Below are 15,103 nucleotides of genomic sequence, written 5' to 3' on the forward strand. Positions count from 1 at the left end.
TTTTCAACATATAAAAAAAATTAAGAGCGAATATTTTTTATAATTAGATATAAAAAATAAATATATGACACATTACTATAAAAATGAAAGATGGTGAGAAAAATTAGGGAGAAAATAAGGTAACTCCCACACTCCATTTTTTTTTTAACTTTTCTTTCCTCCTATTTTTTCTCTTTTTCTTCCCTATCTAAACACTTTTCTCCCTATTTTCTTTCATGATTTTCTTTACCCTCTCATTTTCTCGCCATCCAAGTGAATGGTTAATGTACAAAATCAATATTAACATCAATATATTATAAAAGTCGTAAAAAGCCACATCACTCATAAATCACAAATTTTTCATTAAAAAAACAACACTTAAAATATGCGCACCCTTTAAAATACGCACGCCCTCATAATCAACGCCCACGACCTAATTATCACTTATAAATTATAATCTCTAAAATTCAAGGAACAAAAAACCCAATTGAACATTGAACTGGTTAAAATAATTGTTTAAAAATCAATTGGTCAGATCGGGATCAAACCGGTCATATTAAAATAAAATAATTTAATCAAAAATAACAAAATACAAAAACATTAATAATCACTAATAAGAAAATACAAGAAAATATAACAATAATTTAATTATTAAAATAACAAAGTATAACATCATTGAGGATTTTAATCTTTACAATTCCCTAATAACTAAAATTAATAATCATTGATACTAAAATCATCACTAAAATTCATTCAAATTTATAGTAGTTGATATATTAGAAGTTGAATGAGAAAAAATAAGATAAATAATAATACAATTATTCAAACCGGTTCACGCTAACTTGACCAATTCGATATCGGTTCAATTCTTGACTGGTTTACCTAAACTGAACCAGACCACTCATAAGTTCCTCAGTTTTCTGATTGAACCGACCTAATTCTAAAATTACTCCTCTTACCTCCTAAAAGTATTACCCATAATCCCCTTTTTCAAACCATCCAATCCTTTTGAGTTCTCTCCTCTTGCTCCATAGAGCCTACGGCCTAGGTTCAAGCAACAACTAAACGAAAAAGAATATAATAAAAAGATGATTTTATTTTTTACTTTTTTTTCCCAAAAAACACGTATAGCCGTAAAATAGACAGAGTAACCCCAAGAAATATCCAATTCGGCGCGGATTTACAAGAAACAAGCCACCATGCAAGAGTTCAAGCTTGTAATCAGACCGAAAATGTAAACCTGTGGACTGTCCAGTGGACTTAAAAATATTACACATTGCAGGGTTCCTTTGTCTCTTTTACTTTTAGGCCGCTAAGTCAGAAGCTTCTCTACCAAGTACAGACAACAATAAGCCGAGTGAAAATCCAGCCAGTCTTCTGCAGGATTTTTTTTTTTTTTGCTTTTTTCTTTTTTCACTTTTCTCTCTCATGTCCACGTATTACATTTTTTCTCATTTACAAGGAAGGAATTGCCACAAGTACATGAATCAAAGTCTGGCGGCGGCGGGTGACTGTGAATCTATTTATTTAACTCTAGATCTCTGAGTTGTTTTTTCAAGAGTGCATGCTCGTACCTCATTCTCTCCAGTCTAGTCTCAACCATATACATCTCATCTTTGAGGAAGTGAATCCTTTTCTCTAACCAAGCTATATCTGAAGGGCTTCTGCCCACTCCATATTCTATCCTGTTCATATAATCTGTTGGAGTGCTCACATGAATGTGTTGGGGCCTGGACAACAGTATAAGTATGCTAAACTGCTGCAACAGAAGAAAAGGTTAGAAGTAACTCAAGTGTGTACATCTTACAGTAAAATCAAAGGAAAAATCAGGTTTGACTAGTTGAAACGCACCTGCATAAAGAAGATGACAGCAAAAATGATGACTAGGAACAGAGAGAGATGGCTCTGACTTTTTAAACAAGACCGGAACTTTGTCACGCATTCTCTTAACATGCATGAAATAGACATTGAGTCGATGAAATTTCCTTGCAGTTGGTTGTCAATGTTGCGGATAGAATGAACGATGTCAGAGGCAACTGGCTGAACCCCAGGGTTATTTGTTTCTTGTGAACTCTCTGAAGATCCTCCAGCTTTTTGTTCACTATCTAAATTTCGTTCACTTGTTTGTGCCTCACTAGCAGTAGAAGCTCTCTCTGCATCAAGAAAAGTAAATTACGTGAACCTTCATTATTAATACTTGGAAAATATAAAATCTTTGGATTCCCAGATAAAACATAAGCTTTGCAAATACCAAACCTTGTTTCTCGAGGTTCTTTTGCTTCAACAATTCATGAGCCTGACAGAAATGAAATCAGTGACAGATAATAATGAAAATCATTATTATTAACCTGGAGAAAACATTGTAAGAGTCACACAGCACAAAAAGATAATATGAACTTGCCATGTTTATCCATGTAGCATAAGCTTCTCTGCATTCTTCGATTGTTGACTGTACTATTTTGCCTGTGATTAGGTACAATCACTTGGAGTTAGGAAAGCCCAATTTATCACATTAAAAGCAATGCGCATCCAAATGCAACTCACTGCATTATTATTTTTTTTTTGGGGGGGGGGGGGTTGTTGCCCTTGAGAGCAAAAGAAAGTGCACTGAGCAAAACTTTCAAAGATTCAGTGCAAATGAATGTTTCAATCACTTGAGATTACATTAATTTTAAGAATACTCATTCTGACAGTCGAAGATGAAATTATAGTCATCACAAACTAGAGCAGAAATGGGAGCTAAACGCTAGGTAGCTCATAAAGACGCAATTATATCAATGAATATGATTTGTGTGCACAAATTGTGTCTATTTGCAGCAGAAGAAATTGATGCAAGTCTACACAAAACATTCCATGCAAAGATTCAAACATGAAAATTATGCAGAATTGCAGAAAATTTAGAGCATTGTAGATCATCAAGAGAAGTAAAGATAAAAGACATCAAAAATTTGAGATTAAGACAATATCAACAGTAGACGACAATGACAATGCTCAACAGTCATCTATAATTCTAGACGCAGTACATGCAATAGCAATGCAGTTATGAGGTTAACATCATCGGGAATCTAAGATATAGACATTGTCCAATGACATGCATATTTTTTTATGAAACTAAAAATCACCAGACATCCACCTAAGAAAGCTTGGATCGCCAAGAAAGTTCCTTGGTCGTATGATATGAACTTTGACTTGATTTATCCTAAACTAAAATCAAACCATATTCATTCCATGAATAGCCAAAAACAAAAAAACCAAAAAAAAAAAAAGAAACAAATTGGCTACATAATGCTCAAGAATCTCAGAACTCGACAGAAGCAAATGAAATTAACAACCCTTTGTTTACTGTGCAATTAATAAATTCAAGATCTAACTTTCTTTATGTTCTTATATGACCAGCTACAAAACCGATGTATCATATCATTAACAGATGCAACAATAGCATAATTGTGAAACATTTAAAGTAGCATAAAAACATCAACAATTTTAAAAACCAAATAAGAATACGATGTCCTGGCGCAATGTAAGGTAGTACAAAGAAGGGGGGGGGGGAAAACAAAGAAAGAAAAGGGGGAAAAAAAACCCAAACAAACCATGGTAATATTTGAGTAAGCTATATACTATAAAGGAACACCTTTCCATATAGTGTTCTTTGAGAATGCCACATTCACATAAACCCGCAAAACACAGCACTCTTTTAATTCACTGTTGTCTCCCTCAACATCCCATCGTCCCTGGTTATCATGAGGAAAGTACTTTGTAAGCAAAATTTACACAAATAATTGGGGGAAAAGTTGTTAGTGAATAGAGAATAGAAAACAAAAATTTACTAGACTGTTCACACATAAAGAAACTCAAGAAGCCCGGTTGCTCTCTCTCCCCCTCCCTCTCTCTCTATATATATGCAAATACCTGGTTATTCAACTTGAAATAATACTATTTATTTTTCAAGCCAAAATAAAGGGTTCATTAACAGCTGCTTTGTGCTCCTAAAGCCACAAGAGTGAAAAAATTTAAAATAATATATGAATGTTGAAGCATCCTTATGTCCCTCCCTAACATTATTTCTCCTCTCCTTTGTCCATGCACTACCTGATAAACTCACAAATAATCATCCCTACTGCGCGACTTCACTACCAGCCCCTAATTATTCTCAATTCACGCCTGGCACCATTTTTCCTCTGACAAATGTTAGGCATCCTCCGTCCTCTTTTCGGGCTGACTTCTTTCTCCTGCGGTATACTCTTCCACAAAGCCTAGTATTCCCATCATTCTCCTCCTCTACAATTTAAGAACTTGTGATGTCATACTGTGAAGGTAGAAGGAGAGAGAAGGTAGAGGAGGGATAATATGTGAAGAAAAAACTTGAGGGAGAAAGCTTCAGTAGGCAGAATGTCAATGCAATCGAGTAGTCCTATGGCTTATTTAGACTTACAGCGCCTCATTCCTAATCCAAGTCAAACTACTACGGCGCTCAAAGACAAGATAATAGTATGATTAAAAAAAAAAAAATCCTTATTCAAATAACAGGTAAATCCTCATTTGAAACCAAATTAAATCGAAAAGACAATCTAAATAATCTAAATATCCTAAAAACGTATTTTAATTTATTCATTGTCAATTGAATTAATCTATATATCCTAATAAAATAATTCTAACTAGACTTCCCACCGCCTTATCCTCAGGGTTGAATGCGGAGAACTGACTCTGAATCATTTCTAATTCTTTCTGGGTACATTCACAGGTGAGTTTTTCCAATTACTTTGGACCTTCTGTGGGCCATTCATTAGTAACCTTTTTTCCCACCTTAGGTTGAATCTTTGGTTATTTCTTCTGTAAGTCCTTGGGTATGTTGTGCCACCATAGATGGGTAGAGGGCCTACTTCAAATGGAAAATATGAAAACGTAAAAAGAAAAGGTGTATGTATCCTTGTTGTGCAAGCTGCTGGCCATTCATTAGTAAATTTTTTTTTTTTTTAATAACCGCTTTAGGTTGAACCATTGGTTCCATTTCTTCTGTGAGGCCTTGGGTATAGGTTGTGCCGCCATAAATGGGTAAAGGGCCTATTTCAAATGGAAAATATGAAAAATGAGGAAAAAAAAGGTGTATCCTTCTTGTGCAAGGTGCTGGAGATCCTCAAGATATGGATTATTGGGCTTTGGCATATTAGAGTTATCTTCCCGTTTTTTAGTATTATTATCGAGATAAGTAGTAGTTAGTTCAGTGACAATTATCTATTTATATTCCTAGGTTTTAGCATTAATTAGATGTGCTCGTTTTCCTTCTGAATTTAACCTTCTCTTTTGTGGCGTTAGCTTGGGTATTCTCTAGGGTTTAATGAAGTTAGCTTAGACGGATTTGTGTACTTCACTGATTAATTGAAAGGAGAATTATCTTCTAGGTTTCATCTTGGCAATTGGCATCAAAGCCCTCTGGGATCCGAACACTAGAAGCACGGTCCCCTCTGAAATGGCAAGAGCCATGAATATGAGCTCAGGAAGCACCACCTAATAATAGGAAACGTAAGGTAAAATTCAGCAGACAACTACCACGATTACAGGCCCTAGTATTTATACCTTCTCCTTCATACATTAACAACATTTTAGTCATGGCCTTTGAGACTAACTCAAAAACTAACTAATCAGTTAGATACACAAAATATACCTCAACTGAATTTCATCCGTCAGTATACATTTGAACGTTCCCATCAACAACTCATTAGATAGCCACCCAATGGTCCTGATAGTAGCTCAGACATTTCATTGCACTCTTCAACAGAGCCATCCTTTATCAACCCCCTTAACCTTTCTTAACTATCACCAGTTGGCGACAGTGATGCCTTCCAACAACTCTTTAAACAATTACCAAGTCCTAATCACTTGTCTGGCTTCTAGCCATTAGAATTAGAAATGGGTTGGGTTGGGGCGTCTGCTCAAACACCCCCCCCCCCACGGGGGCAAAACAAAAACAAAGAAAAAACTAGCAGCCTGGGCATACTTATTTCCTTTGTTAATGCCATTCACAAAGAAGGATCTCTCCACCTTGAACAACCATCCATTGGGGTCTTGATGGTGGAAAAAGTCGGGGTTATTTTACGTTTAAGATAATTAGGACTTTTTAAATAAAGTTATTTTAATTAAGATATAGAACTTTTAGGATTTATCCCATTATATTTTCTTAGATTATTTTAATTATTTGAATAACCATACCTAAATAGGCCCTCGGGATGGTTTGATGTAAGACTATTTCATGATTTGTTTAATTTATTGAGTTAATCATCTACTTCTTTTTTTTCTTTTATTTCTCCCTCCTTTCTCTCTGTTTCTTCCTCCTTCCTCCTTCCCTCAAACTTATTCCACATCTTGCCTTCATGCAGTATCTTGTTCGAGTTATATCACCAAATAAACTATTCAGAGGAGAGTCCTTCAAGAGAAGAGAAATCATGGGAAAGAAGAGTTAGGATTATTGTATCTTTACTTTAAAGTTATTTTGAGTAGAATAATTACATTATTTTTCGAATAAACTTATTTGAATTAGCATTTATAAGATTTATCCTATTACCCTATCCTATCTACGATTATCTTATTTCAGCTAGGTTTAGTTTAGATTATTTTTATTATTTGAATAATATAACTAAGCGATGTTAGACCTTTTTGATGATTTTAATAAATTTGTTGGCGACTCCCTCCTTTCCTGTTATCATCTAGAAACATGATCAGAGATTTCAAATTACTGACAGTGCATAGCAGACCAGTGAGGAGGCTAGTAACCTTTAAAGTACTAAGAAGGCATTGTCTTGCACGATCATAGAAGCTTGCCAGGGAATTAGGAAGATGAAAGAAAACGGAAAGCCACTTTATGATGGCCAGAGTGTTGACCTTGAGATTCCTACTGTTATGGAGAAATAATTGGAGAATTAGATTTGCTATAACGTTGCTACAGGCAGGGTCTATGAGAGGTTTAAGTTGGGGGATGTGAGAGTCACTTTTTGGGTCTTTAAATCTTCCCTTCGGTCCACAGAGAGGGGAGTTCTGTCTTCTGGGTATTGAGAGTGGTGTAGAGAGTTCTGGCCTCTCGAATGCTAGGTAGCTGGTGAAGGAAGGTCATCTTTCTTCATCATTTTCTCTTTCTATTTTAGTGAATTTTAGGGTGCTAGTGAGTTTGAATGTGCTGAGAGCAATTTCCTTCTGTATCCTTTGTGAGTTTTCATGTCTTGTAACTTTCTTTCAACTGAAAAGAAGATCATTTGATATTTAATATAAAATCAGTGTTGGGTATCTAGTATTTTGCTTGGGTTCTATTACAAAGTAAAAATTAAGCACTCATTTCTACAAGAGGGCATCTGCATCCCCTAAATGCAGCTTCCTTGTTGCATTTTTGTAGAAGAAATAAAATGTCCTCCATTTTAGGTGCATTTAATGATAATGAAAGAGGTTTTAGAACTGATGTAATCCCCTACCTCTAATTCAGCCAACTGGACAACATAATCTGAAAAATTAATTTTCTTCTAAAACAAATTTATAAGGCTTAAAGTTACAGAAAATTTCTGATTATATGCATTGAAATTTACAGAAGCTTACCTCAACACGGAAATAATCTGCATAAGGTACGCCGCTGACTTCTTGCGATGTCTCTAAAACCATATGACTAAAAGAAACAAGAAGTGCAATGTCATGAAAACAAGTAAAGTGATTCAACTGCTCCCCCCATATATTTCAAATACTCAGGACCTAGGATATCCATCCTGGCATCCCCATAGGTTTCCCAAAACTTAGCCCCCGTTAAAAACTCATTTAGCCCCAAAAAGGTTAGATCAAACTGCACATAAGTTCAGGGTTTAAGTGCAGACTTAGCTCTCTTGACAGATTGCACCCCAAAAAAAAAAAAAAAGCCTCTTGCCAGATGAATTAGAGAAGAGAACTGATAAACATAAGAATATTGATAACCAACAGCATAGCTACAACCTGTTCTTGTAGATTCGGAGTGTCTGAACTTCATGACAACCACCAAATTTCGCTCCTTAAAAGGATTCAAGATCACATGAGAAACATAAAAATATAATTGCAAAAGGATAAAGTAAAACACAGGCTAGAACAGGGAACTTCGCATTATTGGATGCTCAAAATAGAAGCAGCTGATGCGTACCAAGATAAATTTTTATTGGATGTTGAAATGACTTTTCACGGGTATACCCAACTTCTTGAGAATGCCATGAAGTACACTTCAAGTCTGAAAGTAACCATCATACATACCAAAATAATAAGGCTTTGAAAAACTATGCATTCTTTATTCCTTACCTTAACTAAAATAAACAATACAAGATCAGCATCAAAAGATTAAAATTCCAAAAGTAAATTGAGATAAATAAGTAATACAAGATTCAAGCAGGCTACCTTTATCTCCACATCTTTTATGAAACGACTCGTGAAAATTAACAGCATCGTCTGATAAAAAGTACCTAAAGAAGTCCTCTACTGTTATCTGCAATTAGTAATCAGAAGCTTCAGACAAACATTTGTCCACATGCTAGCTTTAATTATTAATCAATAAATACGAGTATTCAACATGGGAAAACTTTAAAGGAAGTGAAAAATTGAGCGAAATACACTCACACCTCACTTAGGTCACGTTTGGCAGGATGGAGTCATTTATGAGGGATAAAGAAAGGGAGAGGGATAGGGAGAGAGGCTTCAATGGAAATGTTGCTTTTAGGCTAAAACTGTGGTTGGCACGAAGGAAGAAATCATGGAATTTTTATTTTTATTTTAATTTCTTATTTTTTATTTTTTTTTGCATTGAAAGTTTGATATGAAGAATCAAGAAAGGGAAGGAAGGAGTCAAAATAGCCAAATGACATGAATACTACTCATTAAAGCAATTAAGTTGAATTTTCAGAACTACGGACATTATTTTGATATAAAATAGATAGAAGATTACTACCTTTTTTTTTCCAAGGAAATGACATTTAAATATTATATAAAATAATATTTATGCTGGCAAATTTCAAGATTAAGATATTTTAAATCAAGAATGGACAAAATAGTCAAAATATGTGATACATTAGGGCACGGGAATGCATTTTTTGTTCTTAGTAGGAAGGAACCTTCCTTGGTCCAAGCTAAAGAGGCCTTATTCAGGCATAATTCCTTAGTAACTTGATAATATGCACAAAACATATCAAGATAATGGATTCTCTCTGCATCTCCGTTTCCTGAAACCTCTTTTGTCCTTACCAAATATGACTCTAGTATTTTGGAAAACTACTCCGAGAATCTCAGCCCCCTCTACTGTAAAATTATTATACACTCTCCCGAATAATTTGAACAGACTACTGTACAACGCGGTTGTGCGTCTCAAAAATCAATTCCGTATAGGGTGTGGACACAGCTTACTTGAACATCAAGAAAGATATTTGTGTGCTTTTGCCCTGAAGGGGGTTCTAGTGTTTCATTATATTAAACATCAACAGGGTAATTTGATAACTTTCTATTTGTAACACAAATTACCGGAAACTTTGATTCTGCAACATTTGTATAAACCTCCGGTGCTGCAAGGCATAGACAAGATCAAAGCATTAAAATAAAAGCATAAATAACAAAAATCATAAGAATATAGTTAAACCAAAAACACAGCATACTATAAGGTACACAGAATAAATAGATAGATAGACAGTGTATCTTGCTCTCGCAAGCATAAAATATTTCCCTGAACAATTAATTATTCACACATTATAATAATACATTACTTGGATGATAGTATTATGTTAAAATATATAAGCCAATATGCTTTTAGCGCAAAGTTTATCCTGCCATATAACAAAGCATGGCATAAGTATGGTAAGCCTTCTTCATGCTTCGACAACTTTTAAAAGAGATGAAGTTTTTCACCACTGTAGATTTTGATATATGCACAGGAAAACTGCAGTAATTTTCAAAGCATACAATGAAACTTGAAAGTAACTTTCTGAGATCTTAACATGAATGGTTTGAAAACTTCTTCCCATGTTTCAGTAAATAGAAACATCTTGGTAATGGTGCTGCATCCAAGAGTTTCCTTCCAGCAATAAAGCTCAAAAAGTCTCAAACCTTACAGCGCTAATCTATCAAAGAGGACCTACCTTCGTACAACTCAAAAAGAAAAAAAAAAAACAGCATACGATCCATCACCTGATAGACCTACTTTTCTTCAAGACAAGGATTATTATTACCACCAAATTACAATCAAACCCGTTACTCTTCTGAATAATGCCTTCCCTGTCTATGACCCAACAAGGCTGGAAGTAACCAAATCTATAAAACCAACAGGCTCTGAAGACTTTTTTCCTTCATACAACTAGTTAAATGGAATTCTAAATTCCCTCTTCTTCAAAGGACCGCTCTAAGTTGAATTATCCTGAGAAGTACCCAGTCCAGCCCCTTAATAGATGACCTACAGGATACGTCCTGGAAATTCTGACCCAAAGAGAGGGGGGGGGGGGGAGGTTACCTCCTCACCAATGACTCCAACCTCTTTAACTCTTTAGTCCTTCATCAAACTCTTCCTCCTATCCGTGGCTACTCTATGGTAAAGATCAATTTCTGGTGCTTATAATTGTAACCCCACAGACTCTTTATAGAAAGAAGAAAATGGAATAAGGACTTTACTTTTAGCATTAAAGAGGAAGCTTTTCTCATTATGATACATCATCCATAACATCAACTTTCAATGAAGTCAGTTGAGCCATGGAGATGAAAGTGAAATTCAGACATATCCACACAGCAATAAATCACCTTCATTTGCGAATGTCAAGTATGTTATTTCATATTACAGAACTAATGATACCTTTCTAACATCGAAGTTTTTAACCTCAAAGTTCTCAACTTCATATGCTACAAAAGTAAATATAACTCATGTTTCTTGACTTCGACTTACCCAAGCGGCTCAGCCCCCTCTCCCTTCTGTTTGTTCCCTCAGAGAAGCTGTGAAATAGGTTACACTTCCGGGTTTAGGGAGAGAGGGAGGGGAGAGAGAGAGGGGGGGGCTGGCTGATACCACAGTTCAGTCAATATGGGTATGCTTCGTTTTTATCTTCGAGTGTCGAGTTTCTATTAGAATTGTTCAATTCTTAGTAGTAACAAGCTGTGGATATTTCTCTCATGGGTGTCTTTTTCCACCTCAGGTATTTCCAGGGATTCCATGCACAAGAAGCGTGCCACCGGTGGCAAGAAGAAGGCTTGGAGGAAGAAGAGAAAGTATTTTTACTATCTGGCATTTGTGTGTTTGCGTGTGCATTATTCTAAATTGAATCTGACACTTCCTCACTGTTTGCTTCTACTTAACCTATTTTGTCCTCGATTTTATGTTTCTGTCCTGTTTTTGGGTCTTTTGTTATTTACACTCATTAATTCCGTTGGTTATAAATGAAACAGGGGAAAATTCATCCTAAAAATTGGAAGTATTATCTTTTTCTCGTGCATTTTTTCAATGCTTTATAGATGATTAATATCTGGGTTTTAATGTGCCAATGAAGAATGAGAATGCATATCTGGCTGCAGTTTCTCTGTTTCTTTATTGTATTTTAGTGTAATGAAATGAAAAATTTAAAATTTGCATCAAAGTTTAATCTTTAACCTAAAAAAATATGGGAAAAGGAAAAAGAATATTTATAGCAAACTTATAACAGAGGAGACAAAAAGTTGATAGCCAACAAACAAGTTATGCACTAACTTCCTGATTTCTTCTTTTTAACTAGCACAGCTCCTTGTACAAAATGTTTGCAACATAATTTCACAGGTAAGTTTTCCATTTATAAGATAAACATATGCCCCTTTTACTGTCCAAATTTCAGTAGTCATTTTTTATTGTCAGGCTATCATGGCTCTACTCCACATCCCTGAAGCACTAGAGAGTAAAATTTCCCTTTTCTGCAAATATTACATGGTAAGCTGACCTTTCCCTGACCTCTATAGACATTGAATCAGGAATTTAAAATAATGGAAAAATCAATACGGAAACCTTTTCTCCCATAAACAAATCATAGAAAAATAAATCCATTCATGTGTCTGCATCTCAATTGTGAGCTAGAAGAAACTACCCAAACTCACTTTTTGGAGCATCCATATTCTCTTCCTTCCAATTCCAGGTAGCTCCTGAAATAGCATTGTTAGATACAGTTTCTGCAATACCTGCTACCGTGGAATGCTCCTCTGGAACAGCCATGGCTTCACCATCTTTGCTAGAACTGTCTTTGCTCCTGATTTCCACACATAAGTAGACCCTGAATGAGTCCCACATTAAATCAAAGCACTCTAAAGCAACAATCGACATCATAATAAGCATACAGATTGGCAGCACGTGATTCATTGTCTACTATCTCAGAACCATTCACTGTTTCAATAGCTATAAATCCATTCTCTTGGCTGCTAGACTCAGATACTGTTTCCTGAAGTAAAATCAATGTATCAGACAACATGCGTAATGCAGCAATAGCCAATTAATCTACATTCTAGAATCTTTCCGGGAATGCAAGATTCTAACAGATGACAAAGAAAGTATTGGTATCTGTTGAACTTAAACTATAAAATTTATAGAAATATAATCCTCCAAACAACAATGAACTGCCAAGCTTAACTTGAACCAGTAAATTAACTAAATAATGCATGCATTGAGGGAGTCCATATCATAATAAATAGGGCTTGTCAGCTCAAATATATGTAAACTGATGCTAAATGAATCTTTACAGATAAGCATTTCAATGGACGGGTAGCCAACCATTACTTTAGAAATATAAATTCATAACATATATCCAATATCCAAGCCTGGTGCAGAATTAAAAATTTGACATTTCTCACACCAACATTCTAAACACCAAAAAACTTCTTAAAGGGGAGACATGGTAAGTTACACCTAAAAACAACCAATAATCATGACATCCTCCTCCCCCTCAACCTATTTGCTACTTTGTCCATAATCTAGCAACAAATTACTGTACCAGCAGGTAACCTTATATTTCCTAAAGCATATCACACTACCAATGTAGAAATAAATATATTTGCTCCTAAGTTAATTAACCCTCACAGCATTACAAACATTAGGCATCAAGTGTCAACATAATTTTTAATTGACCTGCTGCTCAGTGCTGGCTATAGCACCATTGCGATGTCGCAACCACCCGTCATTAATGATATTAAATGCTTCGTCACGGGATAGAAAGGATGCAAAAAAGTACTGCCAAATATACAAATGTTGTAAGACATCATGTGGCTGATTTTAAAACACAAGATTGACGCAGATCAAAAGCCAAATTCAACACAAAGACTATGATCATACAGCATACCTTCTTGTCTCCAGCAAAAATTTCAATGGCATTAGGAAAGAGTCCTGCTGTCTTTGCCTTGCGTACACTGGTGACTTCATCAAATGGGATTACTCTCTATATCATTAAATCATCAAAATTTACAAGAAGCAATAAACACCGAGAGTGAGAACTAAAAGCAATAACTACAGAAATCAAACAGTGACCATATAAAAAAATAAATAGTCAAAAATTGAGCTATGTGGCATACCTTTGTCTCAAACCCGAATATGTTTGAGTAAAAACAAATAAAATGTACAAACAGGTACATATGACCCTACAAACAAACAAAAGAAAAGCTTAACAATAAAAACAAAAACACATTCCTAATACATCTCTAAAGAAACATAGCATATAGATATTCACACCAACACAGTACAATGAAATACTAACATGAACAACGAATCATGGTCCTAGAGCAACATTCAACCAAATGTAAAAATTACCTGGATCAATATATTTTCCTGGAGAGCACAGTTAAAATCTTCAATAAGGACCTTAAAAAAAAAAAAACAGAAATCAATAAAGAAGAAAAGTTTCTCCAATACCAAAAAAACAATCGGAAATTTCAGAAACTTCTCAACTATGGGACATAACATTATATATAAAGACACAGGTCACACAACAACGTCATATTATTATACCGCTGTTGATGGGTGACTCATGCAACAAAGTCTAGCAGAAAAACCCCAGCACTCACTTACGTTCAAGACCAGAATCTGTTCTTTTGAACTCTTTTGCCCTTTGTACAGAGAATGGAAAGGTTTTATCCTCTACTTATCTCACGAAAGGGAAACAAATGATGGAATGATAACATGACCAAACAAAATGACAAGAGTCATATGGCACAATTGCATTAGTTCTGAAAGATGTAAATTTCACAAGTCACGAGAGACTGCCGATTTTTTTTTCAAGTAAACGAAAATTCAGTCTTAACAGAATGGCATTGACAATCAGCCAACAGAAATTCATCTATAAAGATATTAGAATTAAAATAAAAAAGACTGGTGCTCATCATGATTGAAAATACTCACTTCCTCTGGCGGGAGACGAAACAACTGACGATACTCTTCGCTCTTCAATATTTCCGCAGACTGTAACCAGAAAAATTACCCATCATCGTCAAACCAAAAATTTTGAAAACAAAAAATTCGTATAATAAGCTCAGCACCTCAATTTCAGCATCTTGACGAGGGTTCTGCAAAGAATTGTTAGAATAGCTCCGATCAAGACCATTTGCAGGCGAAGGAGACGACGATGGTGTACCAGAGACTGATTCCGAAGGCGCGGCATCCACATGCTGAGTCCGCGGTTCACTCATGCCGCCGGCTTCGGCGGCGGCGACAGCCATAGAATAGAAGAAAACGACCGAAAGAGAGAAGAGATCTAGAAAATGCGCCAAGAAGAAAGAGAGGGGCAGAGGAGGGGGGATGGGTCGGGGGTGGTTGAAGAAGCTGAAATTGAAGCGTTTGAAGATCGGAAACGTTAAGAACGTAAGCATAGAGTCAAACATCAGTAGTTCAAGAAAGGGGTCATTATCGTCTGGCTAAATTGACTAACCGACACGTGGCTTCATTGTTATATCAATTCTTAATTGTCGTTTTTACTGTATCAGAATGAAAATAAACCATTTAAGCCGTAAAGCGTACGCCTTAGTGGTGATGATAAAGCGTGGATATCAAGTTCTGCGCCCGCGTTTCCCATCTTGGCAGGCGGGTTGCGCCGCAACAAGCGGTTTGCTTTGATGTCCTATTTGTTGGACTGGTTGTTGCATCCAAACAAAATAAAATAAT

General features: G+C 35.6%; 1 protein-coding gene across 3 annotated transcripts; it reads right to left on the reverse strand.

The window, feature by feature from the left end:
• Positions 1 to 1,127: 1,127 nt before the first annotated feature.
• Positions 1,128 to 14,845, reverse strand: LOC114763309 (protein VASCULAR ASSOCIATED DEATH 1, chloroplastic). Of its 3 annotated transcripts, none has more exons than XM_028952931.1 (18): positions 14,482 to 14,845; positions 14,345 to 14,404; positions 13,757 to 13,807; positions 13,522 to 13,587; positions 13,293 to 13,388; positions 13,082 to 13,183; positions 12,298 to 12,398; positions 12,061 to 12,209; positions 9,484 to 9,524; positions 8,371 to 8,458; positions 8,123 to 8,206; positions 7,942 to 7,996; positions 7,558 to 7,624; positions 3,611 to 3,710; positions 2,381 to 2,442; positions 2,236 to 2,275; positions 1,831 to 2,132; positions 1,128 to 1,738 (listed from the first exon to the last, which is right to left on the reverse strand). In XM_028952931.1, exons 1-18 carry the CDS (start codon positions 14,821 to 14,823, stop codon positions 1,499 to 1,501), a joined length of 2,046 nt encoding a protein of 681 aa, XP_028808764.1. In that variant the 5' UTR covers positions 14,824 to 14,845; the 3' UTR covers positions 1,128 to 1,498. The 3 variants fall into 3 exon arrangements, with proteins under 3 accessions (XP_028808764.1, XP_028808765.1, XP_028808766.1); XM_028952932.1 differs by having other exon boundaries at positions 1,128 to 1,735; positions 14,482 to 14,839; XM_028952933.1 differs by lacking the exon at positions 13,082 to 13,183.
• Between the last annotated feature and the right edge of the window lie 258 nt (positions 14,846 to 15,103).

Source organism: Neltuma alba, unplaced genomic scaffold (genome assembly GCF_004799145.2).
Source record: "Neltuma alba isolate B1F8T4 unplaced genomic scaffold, ASM479914v2 tig00011274_pilon, whole genome shotgun sequence".
Lineage (NCBI taxonomy): Eukaryota > Viridiplantae > Streptophyta > Magnoliopsida > Fabales > Fabaceae > Neltuma > Neltuma alba.